This window comes from Carassius auratus, chromosome 23 (assembly GCF_003368295.1).
Source record: "Carassius auratus strain Wakin chromosome 23, ASM336829v1, whole genome shotgun sequence".
NCBI lineage: Eukaryota > Metazoa > Chordata > Actinopteri > Cypriniformes > Cyprinidae > Carassius > Carassius auratus.
Genome location: NC_039265.1, coordinates 4,633,087 through 4,654,908, shown reverse-complemented (window position 1 = coordinate 4,654,908; position 21,822 = coordinate 4,633,087). Strand labels below are relative to the sequence as shown.

The window sequence follows — 21,822 nt, the reverse complement described above, 5'->3', positions numbered from 1 at the left end:
TATTTCTCTGGGTTTGGGCTATATTCTGGGCTCTGACCCCTCCCGCAGGACAGCACGCCAAAATATGCTTACTATTTGTTTTACTACTTGATTTAAAATCAGATTATATGTAAGGTTGTGCTTGTGAAACAAGAAAAAGCATCTCACGCTTTGTGTCTAAATGCATATTGGTTTCACAGGACGTTCAGCAGCCATGCTACGAAATATTACATTTGGTTAAAAAGCAGCCTACTGTGTTCTTTGTGTTCTTTGAAATGTATTTCTTAATCAGCAGAACAAAGACTAAAACTGTCATTATTCTGAACAACATTCCTGGTCTAGCACAGATTGTCCAGATATTGTCCAAAATGTGCTCTGGACAAAAAGTTTAAGTCAGCATAGTGAGTGAGTTTGTGAAGTGTCATGAGTTAATTTACAGATGTGTGATCCATTTGGCACGCTCATGTTTATGGGACTGCGTGCTGTGGGTGGGGTGTGGGATTGACCTGTGAAGACTGATAAGGACCCAACAACTTTTCTCATGTGGAAATTTCTGGTTTGCTCTCATAACTGCACATTGAAATCCGCCTTTGGCTGCATCTTTAGATGATTCCTTCAAGCATGTCTGTCATCGCTGCTTGAAAACCATGCTCAGTGATAAGGAGAATGTTCAAAGGCATGCTCAGGGAGAGAAGAAAAAAAAAGTCTCCATTCATACGCGAACCCCTGGGAGGGGTTTGAGGTGGTTTGCTGAAACCCCTAAACCTAAGCAGAGAGGAGCATATATGGACATGAACAGGACAGGCATGGGTGTATCCGATCATGCTGGAGCAACATTCTGTGTGGAGAGGATCGTCCTGGATGAACTTAAACTAGATGAAGTAGCCCAACGGCACAATGAAATTCAGTGTTCCTCTATAAAGGAGAAGATCTGTAACTCTGTAAGGTAAGATGCAAAGACAGTGTGACAAAATCTGTCTAAATTTGGGGGTCGACTGCAAACAGTTGCGATATGGGTAAATACTGGCATGCACCTGGCAGATTATTCAAACCAACTTACATTGGATTGTATGTATACACTGCATAAGTGTATAATGAGAATCAAACCCTTGTTTTGGTGTTACTTACAAATTATTAATTATTAAGATTTTTTTTTTTTCAAATGAACAATATACACATTCAAAAAGTTCAAAAAGTCAAATGAACAATCTTGTTTATACTAGGAATGTTGTAAAACATGAGCTTGCATAACCATTTTGAAAGCAAAGATTGCTTGAAAACTATAAAGAGCATGCACATTTTTTTTTTGTCATTTCTTACATTGTAAAATTGTTACCTTTAAACCATTTTTTTGTTACCTGTAACCACTTGAACTTATAGTGATGTCAAATAATATTTCACACTTGAATAAAAGTAACTTTTTTCTGGTTGCCATTTTTTTCAGTGTATCAGTACAGCTCTTTCTTTATGTTCTTAGGGACACAAAGCCTACTGTAAACAAATGAGCTTGGCATCTCATTAGCTAAAATTTAGTGTTTGCTGTTCTAATCTTGTGGATATTGTTGCAGTCAGCCAGTAATGTCAAGGAGGCTTTAAAATTAAGTTATATTCTATAAACTCATTCTATAAAGCTCTTTATTGTCTCACGGTCTGCTCAAGGTGCTCTGTGGGACAGTGGAAGATTTGGATTCTAAAGTGGATACCGCTTCTCTCCTGGATACCCCAGTATTCTGTTCGGGAGAACGGACTTGGTGACCTGGTTTCAGGTGTCAGCGTGGGAATCATGCACCTGCCTCAGGGTCAGTTTACAAGTGCAAGTTTGTGCAAAGTGAATAACACATATAAAAAAAAAAAAGAAGCCAAGACCCCATTGCCGGATTGTCCACCCCCCCCCCCCCCCCCCAAAAAAAAATTATCAGTCTAAACAATGTTTTAAATAAGTTACACCAGCCAATGCGAACGAGAAGTCAAAGGGATACATTATTTGCATGTGTGTGTGTGTGTGTGTGTGTGTTGCTACTCAGGTATGGCATATGCTCTCCTGGCTTCTGTGCCACCAGTTTTTGGTCTTTACACCTCCTTCTATCCTGTACTGGTGTACTTCATCTTTGGCACTTCTAGACATGTCTCCATTGGTAAGGGAAGAAAATAATATATAAATGTAAAAACTGTAAAAAAAAAAAAAACAATTAATAAAAATAACATTGCCTTCACAGTATGAAAACTGATTTGCGTTCCTTAAATGTTCCAGGAACCTTTGCAGTGATAAGCATAATGATCGGGAGCGTCTCAGAGCGATTGGCTCCTAACGATCACTTTCTGACCAATGGGACAAATGGATCAGTCGTCATAGACACGGAGGCGAGAGATGTTCAGCGAGTGAAAGTGGCTGCAGCAACAACGTTATTGTGTGGCATATTTCAGGTGAGTCAGGCAAAACAACACTGAAAACAAACATGAAAAAAAAAAGAATGAACGAAAAAGTAAAAAATAAAAATAAACGAATCAAACAATAATGTATGCTAAATGTGGGGCAAAATACTTTAAGGAATGTGAAAAACAATCAAATAAATAGGCTAAACAAGAAAATACAAGAATAAACAAACAAAGGCATTAATCTTTGTATAAAAACAAACATATTTTCAAACCAGTACAAACTAAACAAAATAATAAAACCAACAAGCACTTTGGACCTGTAAAGTTTCAGTTTTTTTTGTCTAAAAGAGGTTTGCTGATGAAGTAAATGTTTCTGTAGGTTCTGTTTGGTCTGGTTCGGTTTGGGTTTGTAGTGAAGTATCTCTCGGAGCCGTTAGTGCGGGGCTACACGACAGGTGCAGCCACTCACGTGATCACCTCTCAACTCAAATACATGTTTGGAGTTTCACCCAGACGATTCTGTGGACCCCTGCAGCTGCTCTATGTGAGTATTTCAGTTGGTTAAATCTTAACAACGTAAACTAAGAATAACATGTATTGATTCAATAACACTGCAGTGCATTGCAGACCTTTTATTTAAGATTGTAAATTCACTGATGATTCATTCAAATTATTTTTAATAGCTAATGATTATTACTGAAGGCCAAATACTGCCAACAATACCAAGCACACAGTTATCACAGAGACACTTGTTTGTGTTCCTGATCTTCTGTCTTTTTTTCCTTTGACCTAGTTTTCCTGAGTTGCCGTGACTAGTTCATTTTTGATCCACTTGTGTTTATTAATTATTTTGTATGTCTCCTTTTTCAGCACTGCCCTCGTTGACTTTTGGCTTGCAGTTTAATCACCATAGACATTGAGGGGGCCAAGTCCCCCCCCCCCTTAATTGGAAATGGCCAATATGCCCCCCCCCCACCACCCAGTATCTGAGACTTGTGCATTTATCTGCTGCCCTCCACTAGCAGCACTGTTTTTTAGGATGACAAATAGGTTTAAAAGTGACATCCTGCCCTTCTCAGGTTAATAGTACTCATCAATGTCACAATAATTGAGCTGGCCAATTAAATCAAAGTAGGTGGGCATTACTGTTCACAGAAGAGTGATTTTATGCACAAATCTACTCATTTCATCAAGTTCAGTCCTGAATCCACTACAGTCCGAATTCATTAAAAAACTTGCACGAGAAACCCATCCAGACCATGCACTCCTCTCAGAGCACAGCCCCGGATCAGCTCAAGCCCTCTATTCGAGAGATGACTCTAGCCACTGACCATAGTCAAGGGAAGGCTTATGTATATCTCAGAGAGGGCTTCAATCCCAGAGTCTATCCCAGAGAGGGCTCCTCCCTTGCGAAAGGAAAATATATTTACCAATATATTTCTTAAAATTTATTGTGATATATTGTAATATATTATTTTCTCTTTTTATTTTCTAATATTTTATATATTTGAATACATTTAATAATATATTGATGATACATATATTATATAATATATTGCAAAATATACAAATGATTGCCGCTTTTAATATATTGCAATATATTGGAAAAAATAAATATATATAAGAATATATGCCTAATATTGATATTTTCCAATATACTGCAATATATTTTTGTTTCATAAGGGCTGTTTCCATGTTTAGTCCAGAGAAGGCTTTGGTCCCCAAATCATACCCAGAGAGAGCTTCTATCCCAGAGTGTAGCCCAGAGAGGGCCCCTGTTCCCGAGTTTGGCCCAGAGAGGGCTTCTGTTCCCAAGTTGGGCCCACAGAGGGTATCTATTCCTGACCAGAGTCAAGTGCAGGCTCCAGCCCACAACCAGAGTACAGTGTAGGCTCCAGCCCCAGATCAGTGTACAGTGTAGGCTCCAGCCCCAGATCAGTGTACAGTGTAGGCTCCAGCCCCAGACCAGTGTACAGTGTAGGCTCCAGACCAGTGTACAGTGTAGGCTCCAGCCCCAGACCAGAGTACAGTGTAGGCTCCAGATCAGTGTACAGTGTAGGCTCCAGCCCCAGACCAGTGTACAGTGTAGGCTCCAGACCAGTGTACAGTGTAGGCTCCAGCCCCAGACCAGTGTACAGTGTAGGCTCCAGACCAGTGTACAGTGTAGGCTCCAGCCCCAGACCAGAGTACAGTGTAGGCTCCAGACCAGTGTACAGTGTAGGCTCCAGCCCCAGACCAGTGTACAGTGTAGGCTCCAGACCAGTGTACAGTGTAGGCTCCAGCCCCAGACCAGAGTACAGTGTAGGCTCCAGCCCCGGACCAGAGTACAGTGTAGGCTCCAGCCCCAGCCCCAGCCCCAGCCCCAGACCAGTGTGCAGTGTAGGCTCCAGCCTCAGACCAGTGTACAGTGTAGGCTCCAGCCCCAGACCAGTGTACAGTGTAGGCTCCAGCCCCAGCTCCAGACCAGTGTACAGTGTAGGCTCCAGCCCCAGCCCCAGACCAGTGTACAGTGTAGGCTCCAGCCTACAACCAGAGTACAGTGTAGGCTCCAGCCCCAGACCAGTGTACAGTGTAGGCTCCAGCCCCAGACCAGAGTACAGTGTAGGCTCCAGCCCCAGACCAGTGTACAGTGTAGGCTCCAACCCCAGACCAGTGTACAGTGTAGGCTCCAGCCTACAACCAGAGTACAGTGTAGGCTCCAGCCCCAGACCAGAGTACAGTGTAGGCTCCAGCCCCAGACCAGTGTACAGTGTAGGCTCCAACCCCAGACCAGAGTACAGTGTAGGCTCCAGCCCCAGACCAGAGTACAGTGTAGGCTCCAGCCCCAGACCAGTGTACAGTGTAGGCTCCAGCCCCAGACCAGTGTACAGTGTAGGCTCCAGCCCCAGACCAGTGTACAGTGTAGGCTCCAGACCAGTGTACAGTGTAGGCTCCAGCCCCAGACCAGAGTACAGTGTAGGCTCCAGCCCCAGACCAGTGTACAGTGTAGGCTCCAGACCAGTGTACAGTGTAGGCTCCAGCCCCAGACCAGTGTACAGTGTAGGCTCCAGCCCCAGACCAGTGTACAGTGTAGGCTCCAGCCCCAGACCAGTGTACAGTGTAGGCTCCAGCCTTCGACCAGAATCCAGTACAGGTCCCAGCCTTTGACCATTCAAGGAAAACAGGTCAATTTAGCTCAAGGGAAATTATTTTTGATTTTGTAAAGCAGTTTGACAGAATCACTTTTTTATGGCTGATCAATTGAATCGGCCAGTGAACAAAACTGAGGAAAGAATGAGTTTAAGAGAAGGAAAATGTGAAATCCCAAGTTTATAGCAATATGTACTATTGCATAGACCTAAACAACCATCAATTGCTTAATTAACCCTTGCATTGAGTTCCTTAATGAAATTTATATTAAATGCACCAGTTCAGCTAGGATCTGAAGGTACTTGCATTGCCTGTTTAGGGAGTTCCCTTGTAGTCATTGAAGTGATGTCTTGGGAAGCCAATGGTTGGTCATTGGTTGAAGATGTGGAGTTGTGGGCTGGTTGAAGTTTTGAGGTGATCACAGACTCGAGGTGAACTCGGAGACACATCGTTGCAGAAAAAACTTAACTCAGAACACGAAACTCTGAACGGAAAAGAAAAGAAACTAAAGTAAAAGAAATAAAAGAGTTAAATTTGAAGAGACTAGGTGGCGTTTCTCCTTGTGGATTTAGAGGAGCTGACTACATGTAAGCCAGAGCACGCTGGAATGGCACTCGAAGAATTCACAGGCAAACAGCATGGCGCAAATCCCTAATGCAAAAAGTGATGACTAAAAGCAAGGTTGTTTTCAACCAATAGTTGGTTTCCATAATCTCTCTTTGAATGACGAAACAAGAAAAAGGGCGTTCAAAATAACCTGTTTGAGGATTTTAACATTAATTAATTAGTCGTACTCCCGAACTCACTCTTGCCTCCACTGTCACTCAAAGCACTGCACTTATATTCACACAGATAAAATATAGACCTCAAGTACAATCGATCTACAAAAATCAGCTTCAGTCACGTTTTAAAAAGGCACATTTATTTTATTAATGACTCCTCTCTGTCTTTAGACTCTGGTGGAGCTGGGCAGGTTATTACCACAGACTCACATTGCCACTCTTCTGATCAGTCTAGTGGCTCTCACAGCTCTGATCACTGTGAAAGAGATCAACTCCTGCTACAGTCGCAGATTACTCCTCCCTGTTCCCATAGAGCTCATGGTGGTGAGTAGCTACACATGTACCATGTTTCTTCAGATGTCAAACCACAAAACTCCAACCTAGTAAGTACACAAAGAGACAGATGCAACAGTTGTGTGTCTATATTTACAGATTATTGCAGGGACACTTGTTTCTCATTATGCTGATCTGAGAGCTGTTAATGGTGTCGACGTGGTGGGAGAAATTCCCAGTGGGTAAGTATGTGTTTTACATTACATTGAGTGGATACTAGAAGAACACAGTGAGCTTTCACTAGCGACGGCAGGTTTAAAATCATTTTAGTCTGACATTGTTTGCATGTGCAGGGAAGTCAAACCATTTCTTTTTAAACACTGACCTCATGCAGGAGGTTAGAAAGTTCTTGGTGGCTCAGTTCTTGGTCTTAATCTTGGTTGACTGACTTTGTTAATCCATCAAAACACGTCGACAGTAAAGCACTAATCCAAGTCTCATTCTGTACTCCCTCACGTGAGACATTAGGAGGACTTTTGAATTCCTTAAACATATAAAAGACACACAAAGGTCAGTGTTATTTATCATTTAAAAGGCATAGTTTACCTAAAAAAAATTCCATCATTTACTTAGCCTATTTTTTTTCTCCTAACCTGTATAAGATTAATTTTTCATCTGAAAACAATTGAAGATATTTTGAAGGATGAAGGTAACCAAAGAGTTGCTGGTCCCCACTGACTTTCACAGTATTCAGATACAAAAATTCAATGGGGACCACAAATGTGTCTCCATTTTGAATTCAATTTTATTTTAATATATTCTATTTTCACTTTTGTTAAAGTTTTTGTCGTCTTTATTAGTTAATTTTTTTTAAACATGTAAAAAAATTTTTTATCAATTCAAATGTATTAATTCAAGTTTATTTAGTTTTGGTCATTTTAGAACTGGCAACTTAGTGGTTCCTTATTGGCATCTGTGGTTCCATGAAGAGCCCTATGGAAACTTTACATTTCACAATACATTCTTTATAATAATAATAAAAAAAGTTCTTTAGATTGTTAAAATTTACTTCACACTATGAAATGTTCACAAGAAGGTTCTTTGGGAAACCAAAAATGGTTCTTCTGTGACATCACTACAAAAACACACTTTTGAAACCATTATTTTAAAGTTTTTTTGTTAATATTTTTATTTTATTTCAAGTAACCATTTTTTATTTTAGTTTTAATTTCAGCTAACTATAATAGCCCTAGAGCCATGTTAGTCATCTTTAACCTCTGACCCTCCTCAGACTGGTGCCACCCAGAGTCCCAGAGGTGGGTTTCTTCTCCTCAGTGGTTGGGGATGCGTTTGCTGTGGCTGTGGTGGGATACGCCATCAGCATTTCTCTAGGCAAGACTTTTGCTCTCAAGCATGGATATAAAGTAGACAGCAATCAGGTACAGCATCTGTCATGCAAAACAAACGCTTGATCACGTATATATTATGTTCTGAAAAGGAAATGTGCAGTATGTGTGGTGAGGGTCTCTCATTGTCCCTCTGCAGGAGTTGGTGGCGTTGGGGCTCAGTAACACCATCGGTGGTTTCTTCCAGTGCTACTCTGTCACTTCCTCCATGTCTCGCAGTCTTGTGCAGGAGAGCACCGGGGGAAAGACACAGGTGATTTTCCACCAACCACAAATATACACTGGTGTTCAAAAGTTTGGGCTCTGTAAGGTTTATTTATTAAAGAAATTAATACAGATACATTTGTAATGTTACAAAACATTTATGTTACGAATAAATGCTTTTATTTGGAACTTACTATTCATCATAGAGTCCTGAAAAATAATGTAATGAAGCACAAATATATAAAGCAGCACAACATTGATAAAACATAATAATAATAAATATTCCTTGAGCAGCAAATCAGCATATAACAATGATTTCTTAAGGATCATGTGACACTGAACACTGGAGTAATGATGCTGAAAATTCACACTGAAAACAGTAATTTTCTATTTTTACAGTATTTTAAATGCAGCTTTGGCAAGCAGAAGAGTCTTCTTTCAAAAACATAAAAATGTCATACAGACCCCAAACCTTTGTGCATACAGTATACATGTAAAATATACAGTTATGCACAACTACAAATTTGCTTGTTGTGTCACACAGGTGGCTGGCCTGATATCTGCAGTTATTGTGTTCATTACAGTTTTGAAGCTTGGTTCACTTTTTGAGCAGCTGCCCACAGTAAGTCAAGCACTCAAATGAACATAGGTTGAAGTGTCATTAATATAGAGAGAGACGTTTGTGATACAGAGTTCAAAATATGAAATTAAAACAATTGCAATGAATAAAGCTCTGTAATTCAGGACCTCTCTTGTGTCCAGTGTTGTTATTGTTAACTAAAACCCAAACTATTAAAAATAATCTTCAGGAAATCAAATAGATCTGAAATTATCACGCTACTGCTGTTAGGGAGACAAAGTGAAGAAGATTATAACAAATCCTTTTAATGGTATTCCACATGAAGAAGAAGGTCTAACACACAGAGTAACAAAAATATGAGACAAAGGAAGACAGGAAAGACTACACTTTAAGTACAGGAGCAACTGAAGATAATTAATGACACAATCAAACATGAGGGAAACTAGGTCATATAGAGCATAAACACTGCTCTTATAATTCATTTGTTCATTGTAAATTGACAAGTCATTGACAACCTGGATGCAAACAATGACATATTTATTTTCATTTAAAGTGAATAAATTAAAAAGAAAACAGCCAAGCTGCAGTTACTTTGTCAAACTGCATAAACGTTTGTATGTATCTGAAAATTTTAATTTTAAATTACATTTTAATGTAGTTTAAAATTATAATTGGATGACCATGTTTTTCCAGTTCCATCCTGTTTTTTTTCACATGTCCTAGCCTGGATTTGTAAATTGCCTAATATATCCTTTGTTTGGTATTGTTTTTCTGTTGTTTTCATACTTGATGACTGAAAAGTAGTTTGACCAACAGTGTGCAGGTATAGTACATAATCGACCAATTGTGGTGTGCGAGAAGACGGCTTCTACAGTGAAGGCTCAAAGCAATGCATCGCAAATGCACTGTAGAAAGCAAGTCAGTAGGAAAACATATGTTTACATAATATCTATGAAAACAAGGCCAAATCCCTTGTTGACAATTTAGAAATTATGAACTTACAAATGTATTGTACAAATTGCATATTGAAGGGATAATGTTTTAGAACGGTGTGTTTAATCTCAGAGCTCTTTATTAAAGAATGATATGAAATGCCATTTAAATTCTGGTCCTCCAGTTTGCACATGCAGCAGTTTGTAAGCAGGGGTTGTGTTTGTGTGTGTGTGTGTGTGTTTGATCAGGCTGTGCTGTCCAGCATTGTGTTTGTGAATCTGAAGGGGATGTTCACGCAGTGTCAGGATATTCCTGCTCTGTGGAGGAGCAACAGAGTAGATCTGGTGAGATCTGATCATCAAGACTCTCAATCTGTGTCTGTTTGATTCTGAGTCCTGACTGTGTTTCTCTCTCTCCGTCTCTCAAGCTAGTGTGGCTGGTGACGTTCCTCTGTACAGTTCTGTTGAATCTGGACCTGGGTCTGGCAGCTTCCATCATCTTCACACTGCTCACTGTGATCTTCAGGACCCAGTGGTGAGTGTGTGTGTTTGTGTGTGAGAGAGAAAATATATTTATGTATTTAAGATACTGATTAGTTCATAAGCATAACTGCCATTGTTTCTTTCTTTCCAGTCCCAGGTACTCTTTGCTTGGCAGGGTTTCGGACACAGAACTGTACTTAGAAACTGAGTCATATAAAGAGGTGAGACTTCCTTATAGGCAAATAAAATGTTCATTTACATGTGTGTGTGCTTGTTTATGGTACTTATATCATCTATATCTGTGTTTCTGAACAGGCTAAAGCAATCCCAGGTATCACTATCTTCCGTTCCTCTGCAATGATATACTATGCAAACGCTGAACTCTATCAAGCGGCTCTATTAAAGAAGGTGCCACACACAACAGATGAAATACACACAGGATCAAAGACTAAAAATAAACCAACAACAGCTTTCAGCTCTTCTTTCTTCCTTCCTTTCTTTCTTTCTTTCTAGAGTGGAATTAATGTTCCAAAGCTGCTCAAATTGAAAAAGAGGAAAGAGGAGGAGGAGAATGCAAAAATGAAGCAAGTGAATGAAAAAGATAAACAGGTGAGAGAGAAATAGTAAATTACTGAAGAAGAAAAGATTGTTTAAGTCTAAGTATCACAAACACATATACACATTAATTGTAATTACTACACACTTACCCGACCTCTCTAAGAAAACTTGGTAACTCTTTAGTTTAGTGACCAATTCTCACTATTAACTAGTTGCTTATTAGCATGCGTATTAGTGGCATATTGGCTGTTTGTTAGTACTTATAAAGCACATATTAATGCCATATTCAGCTTGACCATATTGTAGATCCTTAAAGCTGCGGTAGGTAACTTTTGACGCTCTAGCGGTTAATAAACAGAACTGCTTGCGTCTTGCGGAAGAACATCGTAGCCGGAACTACTTCTCTCTGTTTATGTCTATGAAGAATCACAAAGGTACTGGGTTACTCCGCCGCGGTATCCCTGAAGCAATCTAAAATAGTCTGAATATAAACACTTATTATAGGTGCACCCTAGTGATTCAGGACAGGCTAAAAACACGGTTTGGAAAATGGATTCATGGTGTACTCGCTTATTATATACATTTTTCTACATTTTGAACACAAACAAAGTTACGGACCGCAGCTCTGATTGGTTGTTTCTTAACGGGAGCGATGCATTTCTGCAAATGGCAATAGGACACTGGGAGGAGCCAGAGGAGCTTGATTTTTTCACAGATTATCTGTCTCATGTTCTACTGTCAGGACATAATGACAGGTTTAACAAATATGTAAAAAATATATATTTACAGAAGTTACCTACTGCAGCTTTAAACCCTCCCCCATACCTAAACTTAATTACCTTGCTAAATATTAAAAAGCAGTAATTTGGAGTTTATAAAAGCACATGTCATAGCTAATAGAGAGTGAGAATTGGTCCCCAAACTAATCAAAAACTTATTTTTGTGTTTTAGATTTACACAAAAATGAACTTTTTAGTTATGAATAACTTTTATACGACAGCATTTTAGTGCAACATAACTATTTTGAGAATAAAGTTATCATGTTTGGACAAAATCTCATAATTGGCCTTTATAAGACTAAAGTCATATAGTTATGAGAATAAAGTCATAACATTATAGGATCAAAGTGAATGATTTTTTTTTTAACTCATAATTGACATTTTTATGAAAAAGTCAACAATTTGAGAATAAGGTCACACTTTTATTAGATTAAAGCAGTAATATTTTGAGAATACAATCAGAAATACAAAAATAAATTTGTGTTTGTTTATACTTAGGCCTATTGTATTATTATATATATCTTATATCATTTATATTTTCTAACCTTAAAAACAAACAACCTATATGAACATCTATGCAAGTTCAATTTTTTTTTTTAATTGTTCTTCATGTGGACCAGCAATGAAAATGTATTAATCAAAGAATAATGAAAATAAAATGTATCACAGTTTCCACAAAAATATTAATCATCACAGCTGTTTTCAACATTGATAATAATAAGAAATGTTTCTTGAGCAGCAAATCAGCATAATAGAATGATTTCTGAAGGACCATATGACACCAAACACTGGAGAAATGATGCTGAAAATTCAGCTTAAATTGTAATAATATTACTGTTTTTTTATCAAATAAGCATGGGACTTATAAGATAATTTTCTTTAAATAATAAATATAATATAAATAAATAATAAAATATACTACCTTGAACACTCACTGACCCCAAAACTGATTTCAGGTTTTATCATCCATGTATACAAATTTGGTCAAGTAATGTCTCAGTTTACTCATGTATCCATGGTTCCCTGAGTAGAGAACGAGACACTGTGTCCTCTAGGGGGTGCTACGGGGAACACCTCGTTGTGAACCGTGTCTGAATCCTGTATTAAAACACACCAACAACATGTTCGCTGGCGACAGGTCATGGCGTCACTAGCAGTGTGACTAAATAGGCGCCGGGAGAACACGTCATCCACTTTTTCATCTGACGCTTGCGTCCAAATCATGGCAGGAAACTAAAGGATGCAGTGTCTCGCTCCCTACTCAGGTAACCAAGGCTACATAAGTAACATTTCAAGGGAACTTTGAAACGCGTCCTCTAGGGGTTGCTATGGGGAACAGTATACCCATTCCACCATGCTGAGGGGAGTGCAGGCCTGAAAATGGTGAGCACTAGGTACTAACTCTACCATTTCCATGAGAGTTGCCCCTGTGATGTTTAGATGGCTGTCCGTGACAGTACGGCCAAAGGCCTAGGCTACATACTCAAACTTGGAAGAACGAGTCGTCTCGGATGATGATTCGTTCAGTCGCGCATGCGCAATTTTCTATAGGTTTTGTTGCGCTAGTAGTAATTCACCTGTGTCAGTCAATGCAGTCTTGAGCCGGAAAGAGAATTGATAAGTTCATAGTTTGGGACAATCAGGTTTTTGACTCGTTCCTTAATTACGTGACAGCCCCATACGCTAAACCCAATGTAGTCTGAGCCGGAAAGAGAATTGATTAGTTCATCTCATGAGTCTTCGGCTCGAGTCGTTCCTTAATCATAACATAACATTTTTAATTACATTTTGCTAAAATGAAAGAAATGAACTAAATGACTCAAAAAAAGATTTGTTCATTTTGCTGAACGTGACTCAAAAGTCTAAATCGTAAAATGATCCGAACTTCCCATCACTAATACACATAGGCCTACAGAAACATTTGTTTTAGTTCTTTAAGGTATTATTTAGTGACGTTTACCATTTTATTAAGTGGTAATGTGTGTTGTTCATAGACTGGAGTTCTGAGAGAGCTGGCGAACAGAATGATGGTCTCCATGAAGAATGTGAGCGAATCTGTGCACTGTCACGGAACGGACCAGGAATGCATCATCAACGACAGCGGCATAGCAACAGTAACCCAGGGGAACATGAACTGCAGCTTCCAGCCAGAGCAGGACTCTGAAGAGGAGGAACGGGACGAGACAGACACGCACTCCTCCAGCTGTGATGGTGTGCAGGAACACACACACTCCATCATCCTGGACTTCAGCCCTGTCAGCTTCATCGACACGGTCACCCTAAAAACACTGAAAAACGTAAGCCAAGTCACATTCATTTGTACCCAGCTTCTATGTGACTTGAATGTGCAAGGCTTCCAGTGTCATTCGCTTCCAGTTATTTTAGCTGTGCTAAAACAGTGCATGCAGCTTGATATTCTAAACTGGTTATAACATTATTGTAATTCATTATTATAACCATAAACACATCGGCTTGCAGTGGAAATATTTTTACATTTACTGTACCTTTAAAAAAAACACATGCTTCTAGATTTTTCAAGATTTTGCAGAGGTTGATGTCACTGTTTACATCGCTGGATGCCAAGGTGGGTAAAATCAGACCTCCACTCTTTATTCCAACATTCACATGCTGAATCAAGACGATGTTAACTAATGTCCATCATTTAATCAACCTTCAACAAATGTGGCATATCGCACTCTACCAATGTGTGTGGCTGTAGTGTGTGTAGTGCAGCAGTTGGAGCGAGGCGGATTCTTCTCTGAGTCCATCTCAAAAAGTCGCCTATTCCCATCTATCCATGACGCTGTGCTGCACTGCCTGTGTCAGTCTCAGAGAGATCGGTCCAGGTCTGAATTTGCACTGGTGAGACTGTCATCACACTAAACACACACAGGGCTTCTTAATCAGATCCTTACTGTTTCAGTTACATTCATGTGAGCGGTTGCTCTTTCACAGGAAATGTCCTGCGTTACAAGGTTGTGAGCAGCAGGTGCCAGTCTGTCCATGAGGAACGGCAGAAGGATGATAGAAGCCTAAAACATATCACAACAGAACAAAAATAGCCATCAAGACTCACAGCCAGATGTTTATATCATAAAACATGGACGTTAACTGGGTGATTTACTGTCTCAATGTGGCAAATACAGCTTCATAGTAAAGAAAAGTTGTATAGAAAGTCTAGAAGGAAAAGCCAGGTAATGTAGAAAACTGTCAAACACAGAGCATGCATTAATTCTCTTTAAATACAAGTAATACTACAAATAACAGTCTTATTTACACATTTTGTCTATTATGTGAAAACTTTGTCAAGGTCTATTAAATTGCATGCAAAGAGAAATTAATTAACAGGAGTGCCTTGAGTATTTATTTCATCTTAAATTGATAGTAAATTAATATCAATTTAAAGATAAATTAATAAATTATAAATAAGGCTTTATAAATAGGCTGCCATTAAGATATTTATAAATCTGGGAAACTTAAAAAAAGGAACATTAAATTTTTGTATATTTGAATATTTGGAGTGTCTCAAATGACATTTGAGCGCCTTCTGCTGTTCGTGTCGGGTGTTACAACAACGAGAAGTGAAACTATTGGAATTAAATGGAGTTTGTATCGCTTTTTATAAATGCAAATATAAATATCAATAGACTCGTATTCGTTAATGGCAATTAAAATAATACCTGTCTTACGTCTTAATTTTATCAATTAAAAAGTAAAATGTAAACATGGCTTAAAAATGCAAGACGTCGAAACATAGTGAGATTAAAGTATAATACCGAACACTTTTAGCCTATACAAATGATTAAAAAACACTGACTGACTAAAGAGCAAGCTCTTGTGGCATCAAACATGAAAACGTTGGACAGTGCCCGAGGTTCGATCTCCGGTCGCCGGTTTCCCGGTGACCATGAGAGGGGGACTTTTCGATTAATCGGAAGTAACCACTGAGCCAAACCAACGCGAGTGTCACTGTACTAGAAACAGACTTTAACTGACAGTGGGAAGCTTTCATGTGATACCATGACAGCTCATAGGTTGTCCTGCTGCAAATGAAACGATAATAACCTCTGCTTTTTAATGAATTATTTTAGATAAAAACCTATTTTGTTATTTTAGATAAAAACCTATTTTGTGTTTATTTTACGTTTTATTCTTATGCTCTTCTTTTGTTGTGGAAAGGTTGCATGTTAAAGATTGAATGTATAGCTCTATTATGTCATGAGTGCTGGTTCATGTATTGCTCAGACTGTCATATTTTTCACTATCAGCGTTGCTGCAAGTCATGAAGTCACAATCATAAACTGAACTGTTAGAATTCAGACATCATTCCTCAAAAAATTAACTATTTATCATGATGGTCAGGGCCATTTCAACTATAAACATGACAAATGAGATTGACACCTTCATCTTGACTGCACTGAACTGTATAATACGTTTACAGTAGGCTGCTCTAGAAAATACTGATAATGACACCCTCTGTTTCTTCACAGGTTTGATACCACAATAAGACCACAAACACCAGTGATGCCAGACCAGTTTAATCTTTAATGGAGTTTAACTGGCTATTGACTATTCACACAAATGTATGCTGTACCTATGCTGACAACACTATACAAATACACAAACTTTATACATGAATCAAAAATTATAACGAGTTGTTTGTATTCATACTACAGGAGTGCCTTGGGATTATTTAATCTTCTCAGTAAATTAATATCAATTTAAATATAAATTAATATTTTATAAATCAAGCATTAAAAATAGGCTGCCAGTAAGAGATTTTAATCATAAATCTGGGAAACCTAATGGAAGATTTAAAAATGTGATATTTGAATGATTGGAGCGACTCAAATGACATTTGAGCGCCTTCTGCTGTTCGTGTCGGGTGTTACAACAACGAGAAGTGAAACTATTGGAATTAAATGGAGTTTGTATCGCTTTTTATAAATGCAGATATAAATATCAATAGACTCGTATTCGTTAATGGCAATTAAAATAATACCTGTCTTACGTCTTAATTTTATCAATTAAAAAGTAAAATGTAAATATGGCTTAAAAATGCAAGACGTCGAGACATAGTGAGATTAAAGTTTAATACCGAACACTTATAGCCTATACAAATGATTTAAAAACACCGAATGACTAAAGAGCAAGCTCTCGTAGCATGAAACATGAAAACGTTGGACAGTGCCCGAGGTTCGATCTCCGGTCGCCGGTTTCCCGGTGATCATGAGAGGGGGATCTTTCAATAATCGGAAGTAACCACTGAGCCAAACCAACGCGAGTGACATTGTACTAGATACAGACTTTAACTGACAGTGGGAAGCTTTCATGTGATACCATGACAGCTCATCTTCTGCTGCAAACAGACCGGTAATAACCTCTGCTTTTTAATGAATTATTTTAGATAAAAACCTATTTTGTGTTTATTTTACGTTTTATGCTTATGCTCTTCTTTTATTGTGGAAAGGTTGCATGTTAAAGATTGAATGTTTATCTGTATTATGTCATGAGTGCTGGTTCATGTATTGCTCAGACTGTCATATTTTTCACTATCAGCGTTGGTTCAGTCATGAAGTCACAATCATGAAACTAAACGGAACTGTTAGAATTCAGAAATGAAACTATTTATCATGATGGTCAGGGCCCTTTCACCAAACTATAAACATGACAAATGAGATTGACACCTTCATCTTGACAGCAGTGAAATGGCTATTCTGTATAATACGTTTACAGTAGGCTGCTCTAGAAAATACTGATAATGACACCCTCTGTTTCTTCACAGGTTTGATACCACAATAAGACCACAAACACCAGTGATGCCAGACCAGTTTAATCTTTAATGGAGTTTAACTGGCTATTGACTATTCACACAAATTACACATTTTTGTATGCTGACAACACTATAAAAATACACAAACTTTATACATGAATAAAAACCAGGGTTCGAAATGACTTAGGACTCTTGGGGGGTCAACTAAAATTTAATTATTAAGGTTCTGAAGTCTAAATTATATGGACCAGTGTTGAAGGTGGGGTAATGGTCTTGGGATGTTTTCCCTTGCCCCGCTCCAAATATCTAGATACTTACATTGCCACCAACCCCTGCCATCCCAACCCTATAGGCACATAGAGTAAAATGAAATTCTGAAAAACTATGTCTTCCTCTTCTTCCTGAAAACAATTTCACCTAATGAGTTGAGTAGCTCTTTTTGTAAAGTTCTAGGATGATTGGGGTAAAGGTGCGGTCACACTAGCTTTTGAACATGCTAAATTATTTCGGACACCGCTGCGAATATGGGCGGGAGCAAAATATAACAAACTTTACCACTGACCAACTTCTCAATGTACTAATAATTGATCATATAAGGTCTGTCTTTCCACACGCCTTGCTGGTGTTCGAATCAGTTATCTCTTATGGCTGTCCAAGGACTTCCTCCCATCACAAATCTTTTAATGTTAAAAAGCCTCTTTCACGAACATTGATTTTATTGCTTTTATTTGTCTCTGGTAAAGGTAATGTAAACCCGGGTCCCCTGTCTAATTCAGTAAATTTACATCATCTCTCTACGCCTACTGAATTTGCTAATAGGCATGGAATTGGGTTTCTACATATCAATGCTAGAAGTTTACTACCTAAACTGGATTTATTGAAAACGTGGTTTATGTCTGCTAATCCAGATATTGTTGTGATCTCTGAAACTTGGCTTAAATCGTCTGTCCCTGATGATGTTATTTGTGTTGGTGGTTATAATGTTTACAGAATAGATCGAAAAGGGCGTGCAAGTGGCGTAGCTATCTATGTATCTAAAAAATTTCCTGTGTCTGTTTTACTTTCCCAGTCAATCCCAAGACAGTTTGAACTTATTGCTTTAAATATTGGGGTTGCAAATTCTCCATTTACTCTTATTGGGTGCTATAGGCCCCCCTCTGCTGTTAACGAGACCCTATCGACTTTAACTGAAGTGTTGTCCAAGTTAAATAATTCCGAAATAATCTTATTTGGTGATTTAAATTGGGATTGGCTCAGCGACAAATCAGATAATTTTAAGTCAGCTTGTAATTCTCTAAATTTAGTACAACTCATTGATAGCCCCACCAGATTTAATCCATCTAAGCCTAATAGTGACACTCTGTTAGATGTCATTCTCACTAACAGGGCTCATAAGTATATAGCAATAGGTGTGTTTGTAAATGATTTAAGCGATCATTGTGCAATAGGATGTGTTAGAAACACCAAATTACCTAAACTTAAGGGTCTCACTGTTTCTAGACGCTATTTAAAAAAATTTTCAGAGCAGGCATTTTTATCTGACTTGGCAAGATTGAATAAAGAATAGGGACAATCCTTGGTTTTCTCAAGAACTAGCCCAGTTAATTCATTTAAGAAATAAACAGTGGTCCCTTGCAAGGAGGTCCAGCAGTAATGTAGATTGGCAATGTTTTAGAACTTTGAGAAATAAATGTACCTCAGCTATTCGGGCCTCTAAATCAAATTATTATCTTAATGCAACTACTGATAACTTTAACAATTCTTCTAAATTCTGGAAAACAATTAAATTATTGCAGAACAAAAAAGTTTCAGACTTTCCCCAGAAATTGATCATTGGAAATGTAACCATCACAGATAAAAGTGACATTTTAAATGCCTTTAATGCACACTTTGAGAAGGCAGGTCATCTATTTGATCAGCAGTTTCCATCAATTTCAAGGGATGATTCAACACATTTTTTGCCACCTAGTACATTTTCTATCTCTGATTTGTCATTTGATTTTGAAGCCCTACAAGTTCAAGATGTTATGAAATTATTAAATTCTATAGACCCAAAAAAGGCGCCTGGACCGGATGGTCTGGATCCCTTTTTGTTAAAGGTGGCTGCACCGGTTATAGCTGAGCCTATTACTCATATTTTTAATATGTCATTAAGTTCTAATCAGATCCCAGCAATCTGGAAGCAAGCTTACATTACTCCCCTATTCAAGTCTGGTGATCGTTTTAACATGAATAATTTTAGACCCATCTCTAATCTTCCTGTTCTTTCTAAAATATTGGAATATTTAGTTGCTACCCAACTTGAATCATATTTGCACTCACATAATATTTTTAAATGAAATGCAATCCGGGCTCTGGTCGGGGCACAGTACAATATCCGCCACTTTAAAAGTAATGGATGACATCAAAGAGGCCATGGACAGTAAACTTAGCTGTGTTTCTCTGTTCATAGACCTCACAAAGGCGTTTGATACTGTGGACCATCCATTATTGGTTAATACCCTGCTGAGAGCTGGCATTGGATGTAATGCAGTCAAATGGTTCCATAGCTATTTGACCAATCGTTCACAAATGGTCAAATATGGCAACGATTCGTCAAACCCAGTCCTTGTAACTAAGGGTGTTCCACAGGGTTCTGTTTTGGGTCCCTTGCTTTTCCTAGTTTATATTAATAATGTTTGTGATAATCTTAATTTTTGTAAATATCACCTTTATGCAGATGATACAATTCTGTATTCCTGTGCCCCCACAACTAAATTAGCTTTTTCAAATCTACAGGCAGATTTCAATACCCTACAACATGCCCTAATAGATTTGAAGCTGTTGTTAAACCCACATAAAACTAAAGTTATGGTCTTTCAAACTGGGCAAACAAAGCTACCATCTTTCTCCATCAAGTCACTAGATGGAATTTGCATCCAGTCTGTAGATTATTACAAATATCTGGGATCTTGGATGGATAAAAACCTAAACTTTAAATATCATGTTGATTTTCTTGCAAAGAAATTAAAATTCACATTGGGTTTTCTGTATAGACTAAAGTCCTGTTTTTCCTTGGCTTCAAGAAAACGTTTAGTTGTTAGCCTTTTTCTGTCACAGATTGATTATGGGGATACTATTTACAGATTTGCCTCTCTGTCCACCTTGTCCAAACTTGACCCCCTTTATCACTCTGCTCTCAGATTCATCACAAATTCTAGTTTTAAGACACATCATTGTTTACTTTACAGTTTGGTTGGATGGTCATCTCTGCACTTGCGCAGGCTTGAACATTGGTATATTTTAATTTACAAAGTTATTTTAGGAAAACTTCCAAAATATTTATATAGGAAATTTTTATCATTTCAAAGCTCCTACAATCTCAGGTCATATAACTGGTTACAGTTTAAAGTGCCGACTATTAGAACAGAGGTTGGAAAGCTAAGCCTGTTCTATTATGGCCCCTGGTCCTGGAATGAAGTGCAGACTAAACTTAAACTACAATCCCTCATCTCTTTAGGTGATTTTAAACATATAATAAAAGAATTGGTCATTGCTAAGTGCAGATGTTTTGACAATTCCACTTCCACTTAAATGTATTATTAATATGATTTTATTAATGTTGTTTCTGTGAACAGTATTATATAGGGTATTAGGTAATACCTAATTGTTTATGCTGCTGTATTCTTTGTTGTATCTATTGATGATGTTGGTTTTGTCTGTGGGTTGTTATTTGTTTAATCCTGCTATCTGACCCTGTCTTGGCTAGGTCTCACTTGTAAAAGAGGTTTTAACCTCAATGTGACTTTCCTAGTTAAATAAAGGTAAAAAAAATAAAAATAAAAAAAATAACGGTTTCCCCTCAGTTATCACAACATGGGTTAATCTGTGCTTTTACTGTTTCTTTGGCGACGGCGTCGAAAGTGTCTTATTATATTGTACTCTGTCACTCTCTCTCTATAAATATATACACGCTAAACAATAAAAAAAATATAGAACGTGTCCTCATTCAAATGTGCCATCTGTTCCTGTTTCCATTGACACTGCGAACCATGCAGCTTCTTTTTTTTATTATCTTTTAAATATGTATTATATAAAATAGGATGCTGCGCTACGGCTAAAATTAGCACTTCATTTTTTACATTTCTGTACAGAATGGTCACGTAGTGACGTACTGATCATCTATTGGTCACACGACTTCACGTTATGCGAATTCGCAGGTCAGAGTTCACCAAACTTTAACTTTCGAACGCAGCAAAATGTGAAAATTTTCCACGTTTCCGCGGTCTGACGCATTCCCATGCGTATGAATGGAAGTCAATGGAACGAAAAGTGCAGTGTGACCGCCCCTTAATTTTGTAGGGTAGGCCTAATGCCTCTGCCTAGAAAATAATAAACAAAGTACAAGCATATATAAATGTAATAGAACAAAAATACATGTGAAATAAAGCAGTGCTTTTGGTTTCTCAGGTAAATTAACTGTATTAAGTTACAGACATTGAATAATCAACTGTAAAATAACACTGCCTTCACTGTATTAATACATTAATACACTGGACAGTGCCTGACGTTCGATCTCCAGTCACCGG

At 38.1% G+C, this 21,822-nt stretch overlaps 1 protein-coding gene across 1 annotated transcript; it reads left to right on the top strand.

The window, feature by feature from the left end:
- Nucleotides 1-476: 476 nt before the first annotated feature.
- On the top strand, nucleotides 477-15,838 carry slc26a6l2 (solute carrier family 26 member 6, like 2). The gene is made up of 19 exons (XM_026199333.1): nucleotides 477-925; nucleotides 1,639-1,778; nucleotides 2,004-2,114; nucleotides 2,231-2,403; nucleotides 2,735-2,899; nucleotides 6,438-6,590; nucleotides 6,699-6,781; nucleotides 7,831-7,978; nucleotides 8,085-8,198; nucleotides 8,694-8,771; nucleotides 9,911-10,006; nucleotides 10,090-10,196; nucleotides 10,296-10,365; nucleotides 10,460-10,552; nucleotides 10,658-10,753; nucleotides 13,476-13,778; nucleotides 14,011-14,065; nucleotides 14,201-14,343; nucleotides 14,437-15,838. Exons 1-19 carry the CDS (start codon nucleotides 627-629, stop codon nucleotides 14,461-14,463), a joined length of 2,454 nt encoding a protein of 817 aa, XP_026055118.1. The 5' UTR covers nucleotides 477-626; the 3' UTR covers nucleotides 14,464-15,838.
- The last annotated feature ends 5,984 nt before the right edge of the window (nucleotides 15,839-21,822 follow it).